General features: G+C 39.3%; 1 protein-coding gene across 1 annotated transcript; it reads right to left on the bottom strand.

The window, feature by feature from the left end:
• Positions 1–1586: 1586 nt before the first annotated feature.
• LOC148103777 (uncharacterized) lies at positions 1587–2447 on the bottom strand. Its single transcript, XM_087838213.1, has one exon. The coding sequence runs from the start codon at positions 2445–2447 to the stop codon at positions 1587–1589; it is 861 nt and encodes a 286-aa protein (XP_087694339.1).
• Between the last annotated feature and the right edge of the window lie 1682 nt (positions 2448–4129).

Genomic DNA, 4129 nt, shown 5'->3' with positions numbered 1-4129 from the left:
AATTTGCACCAGAGGTACACTTCAACTGTGAGAGACAGAATGTGAAAAAAAAATCCATGAATTCACATGGTAGGATTTGTAAAGAATTTATTCGTAAATCAGGGTGGAAAATAAGTATTTGGTCAATAACAAAAATACAACTCAATACTTTGTAACATAACCTTTGTTGGCAATAACAGAGGTCAAACGTTTACTATAGGTCTTTACCAGGTTTGCACACACAGTAGCTGGTATTTTGGCCCATTCCTCCATGCAGATCTTCTCAAGAGCAGTGATGTTTTGGGGCTGTCGCCGAGCAACACGGACTCTCAACTCCCGCCACAGATTTTCTATGGGGTTGAGGTCTGGAGACTGGCTAGGCCACTCCAGGACTTTCAAATGCTTCTTACGGAGCCACTCCTTTGTTGCCCGGGCGGTGTGTTTTGGATCATTGTCATGTTGGAAGACCCAGCCTCGTTTCATCTTCAAAGTTCTCACTGATGGAAGGAGGTTTTGGCTCAAAATCTCACGATACTTGGCCCCATTCATTCTGTCCTTAACACGGATCAGTCGTCCTGTCCCCTTGGCAGAAAAACAGCCCCATAGCATGATGTTTCCACCCCCATGCTTCACAGTAGGTATGGTGTTCTTGGGATGCAACTCAGTATTCTTCTTCCTCCAAACACGACGAGTTGAGTTTATAGCAAAAAGTTCTACTTTGGTTTCATCTGACCACATGACATTCTCCCAATCCTCTGCTGTATCATCCATGTGCTCTCTGGCAAACTTCAGACGGGCCTGGACATGCACTGGCTTCAGCAGCGGAACACGTCTGGCACTGCGGGATTTGATTCCCTGCCGTTGTAGTGTGTTACTGATGGTGACCTTTGTTACTTTGGTCCCAGCTCTCTGCAGGTCATTCACCAGGTCCCCCCGTGTGGTTCTGGGATCTTTGCTCACCGTTCTCATGATCATTTTGACCCCACGGGATGAGATCTTGCGTGGAGCCCCAGATCGAGGGAGATTATCAGTGGTCTTGTATGTCTTCCATTTTCTGATGATTGCTCCCACAGTTGATTTTTTCACACCAAGCTGCTTGCCTATTGTAGATTCACTCTTCCCAGTCTGGTGCAGGTCTACAATTCTTTTCCTGGTGTCCTTCGAAAGCTCTTTGGTCTTGGCCATGGCGGAGTTTGGAGTCTGACTGGTTGAGGCTGTGGACAGGTGTCTTTTATACAGATGATGAGGTCAAACAGGTGCCATTCATACAGGTAACGAGTGGGGGACAGAAAAGCTTCTTACAGAAGACGTTACAGGTCTGTGAGAGCCAGGGATTTTCCTTGTTTGAGGTGACCAAATACTTATTTTCCACCCTGATTTACGAATAAATTCTTTACAAATCCTACCATGTGAATTCATGGATTTTTTTTTCACATTCTGTCTCTCACAGTTGAAGTGTACCTCTGGTGCAAATTACTGACCTCTGTCATCATTTTAAGTGGGGGAACTTGCACAATCGGTGGCTGACTAAATACTTTTTTGCCCCACTGTACATACATTATTAATCTTTTTATTATTATTTTCTTTTTTGTTTAATTGCTTTATTTTTACTTTTTGGTAAAACTGCTGCAGGACACTTTTGCTGCTCTGTGGAGAAACAATACAGGTAAGATCAGACTGATGGGCAGAGTAAACCAGGTTCCAGATAAGAAAAGGACACATCTGTCTGTGTTACGTAACAGATTTGAGTTATTCTGACCAATTGTAACAAGCATTCCTAGAGAAGACACCAACAGCACTATCATTATTGCTGTGATGGTGTAGAAAGCTTTCTGTTTTGAATGATCAATCTTCTCCCTGTTTGCTCCCATTTCCCCTGGACCTGGACGAATCAGAACACAGAGAACAGAGAGGCTACAAAAAGAGATGATAATTAATGAGGCCACAATCATACAGAAATATGGAACATAAGGAACATTAGGGTAATATAGAGCTGTTACTCCAAGCCAACCAAAGCACATCAACCACACACACCCAATGCAGATGTTTCTGATCCTGACCCCACCCGACTGTCTCAGCCCCATATAGGTGATGGGATGAACAACAGCCAGGTAGCGCTCCACACATGTCACAGTGTTAAAGAATATCTCTGCAGGGTAGACAAAAGAAGCTGAATATATCCCCATTAGAAGCAACACTGAGTTATTAATGTATCTCCCAAATAAGTAAGTACTGATCGCCAATACATATATCAGTTCAAAGACAGTCACATGATAGGTGAAAATGTCAGAGTGACTTGTTGCTGCCAAGAAGGACTGTCGCTGCCATCGTTGGTAAGCCACGTAGAGGATGAAGGTGGAGAGACAAAGAACAACAAATATCTTGGTGATGACGAAAGAAATGATCATCGAAATCCCAATGCTTGAGGTCAAGCAGTCAAAAGCAGAGGAAGACGAGTTATCTGACATGCTTCTTAATGTGGCGTTTGGGGCTTGTGTGGAGAAATAAGATGGGAAAAAAGCTAGTTAGTTAACATTTAATTAAAATCCACCCCCATGTTTACATTTGCAGCACCAATTTCTATGAAATTTGATATATGAATAGCAAATAGATACGATGCATGAAGAATAGTCATTTTACAATTTGATTGCTGTTATCAGATAACAACTAATTTAATGTGTTAATTGATTATGTTTTGACATGTCAAGTCTTAAAATAAATACAACAATAAATAAGTAAAATTATTTCATTATATTTACTAAAGTTTTCTTTTTCTTTGGTGGGCTAAAGTGTTGTAGTGAAATTACTGAAAAAATAACTACTAAATGAACTAGCAAATACATTTTAAATATATTTAAAATATCATTACATCTTAACAATTCAACAATGCCAAAAATGTTATAAACTAGTTATAAACTGCAAAGATGACTCATTAAGCTATTTACCAGCGTAAGCAATATCTCAGATAAATACATAAAAAATACTGTCTGTACTTTGTATGGTGACACCTCTACATGAAATGTAGAGGTGTGACCAACCTTTGTTAGTGACCAGTGAAAATTAACATACCAACACTAATAACAATAATAATGATAATAATAATAGTCTCCACTGTACCATTTATGTCTCTCGTTTTAATTTGCTTTTCCTTTTGATCCAAATTCACACGCTGCTCTTCACTGGTCTTCAGCCTGCAGTGTGTAAGTCTATATTTAAGTGTACTACTGAATGTGGTGATATGATGGGAAGTCAATCAAACAAATGATGGACTTTGCATGATCCCACACTGAACAATGTGATGAACTCTACTTGCTGCCAGACTGGCAGGTTATTTATGACTGTTTATTTTGTGTTCCTAGTACCCAGCAGGTGTGCTAGGATTATTAGTGACTGGAAACACCTGGGCCCAATTTTTCCATCATAGGGACAATTAATCATAAACTCAGCAGGAGCTATTCAGTGATTCAACATCTTCACTTATTCACACCAGACTCTGGATAGCCTAGAGATGTTACTGTAGGAAAATCCCATCAAATCAGCAGTTTCTGAGAAAATCATGGCCATGTCTACATGCATAAATGCACAATCACAATATTGGCTGATTAGCAGCCGGCAACAAATATACATTTAAAATGTTTGCAGAACAGGAACCTGGACCTGATTGAGATCGTACCATCCCTTGTAAATCTAAATCTAATGGAGTTACTATATAAATGTTTTCTGTAGTTGAGGTTTACAGTTTACTGATGATGACATTTGATATATGAATATCAAATACATGTATACATGAAGACAAGTAATTTTACAATTTGATTGCTGTTATCAGATATCAAATAAACTGGTGGGTAAAAGAACCCATCAACCACTTTAATTACACTCAAGAACTTGATCTGATTGATGGCAAACAAATGAAACATTTAACAGTATTTCATGAAAACCTTCCTTTGTGAGATCAGTGTTAAATAGATCTCATCACAGTAGATGTCTTTCTGAAAGTTAAGTTAAGAAAGTTAAGGATATATTACATCCACTCTTATCTTTCTTATTGCCTCGTGCCAACACATTGCAGCGCAACTACCTGAACCCAACTCACACAAAGGTTGATCATCTTGTTAATATTTTTACTTCTTCACTGTGTACAACTTTTGAT

Source organism: Neolamprologus brichardi, chromosome 3, assembly GCF_056152115.1.
Source record: "Neolamprologus brichardi isolate AB-2024 chromosome 3, ASM5615211v1, whole genome shotgun sequence".
Lineage (NCBI taxonomy): Eukaryota > Metazoa > Chordata > Actinopteri > Cichliformes > Cichlidae > Neolamprologus > Neolamprologus brichardi.
This window is presented reverse-complemented; position numbering and strand designations above follow the sequence as displayed.

Coding starts and splice junctions, on each gene's coding strand:
- LOC148103777 (XM_087838213.1), bottom strand. CDS start 2,447: ATGTCAGATAACTCGTCTTCCTCTGCTTTTGACTGCTTGACCTCAAGC.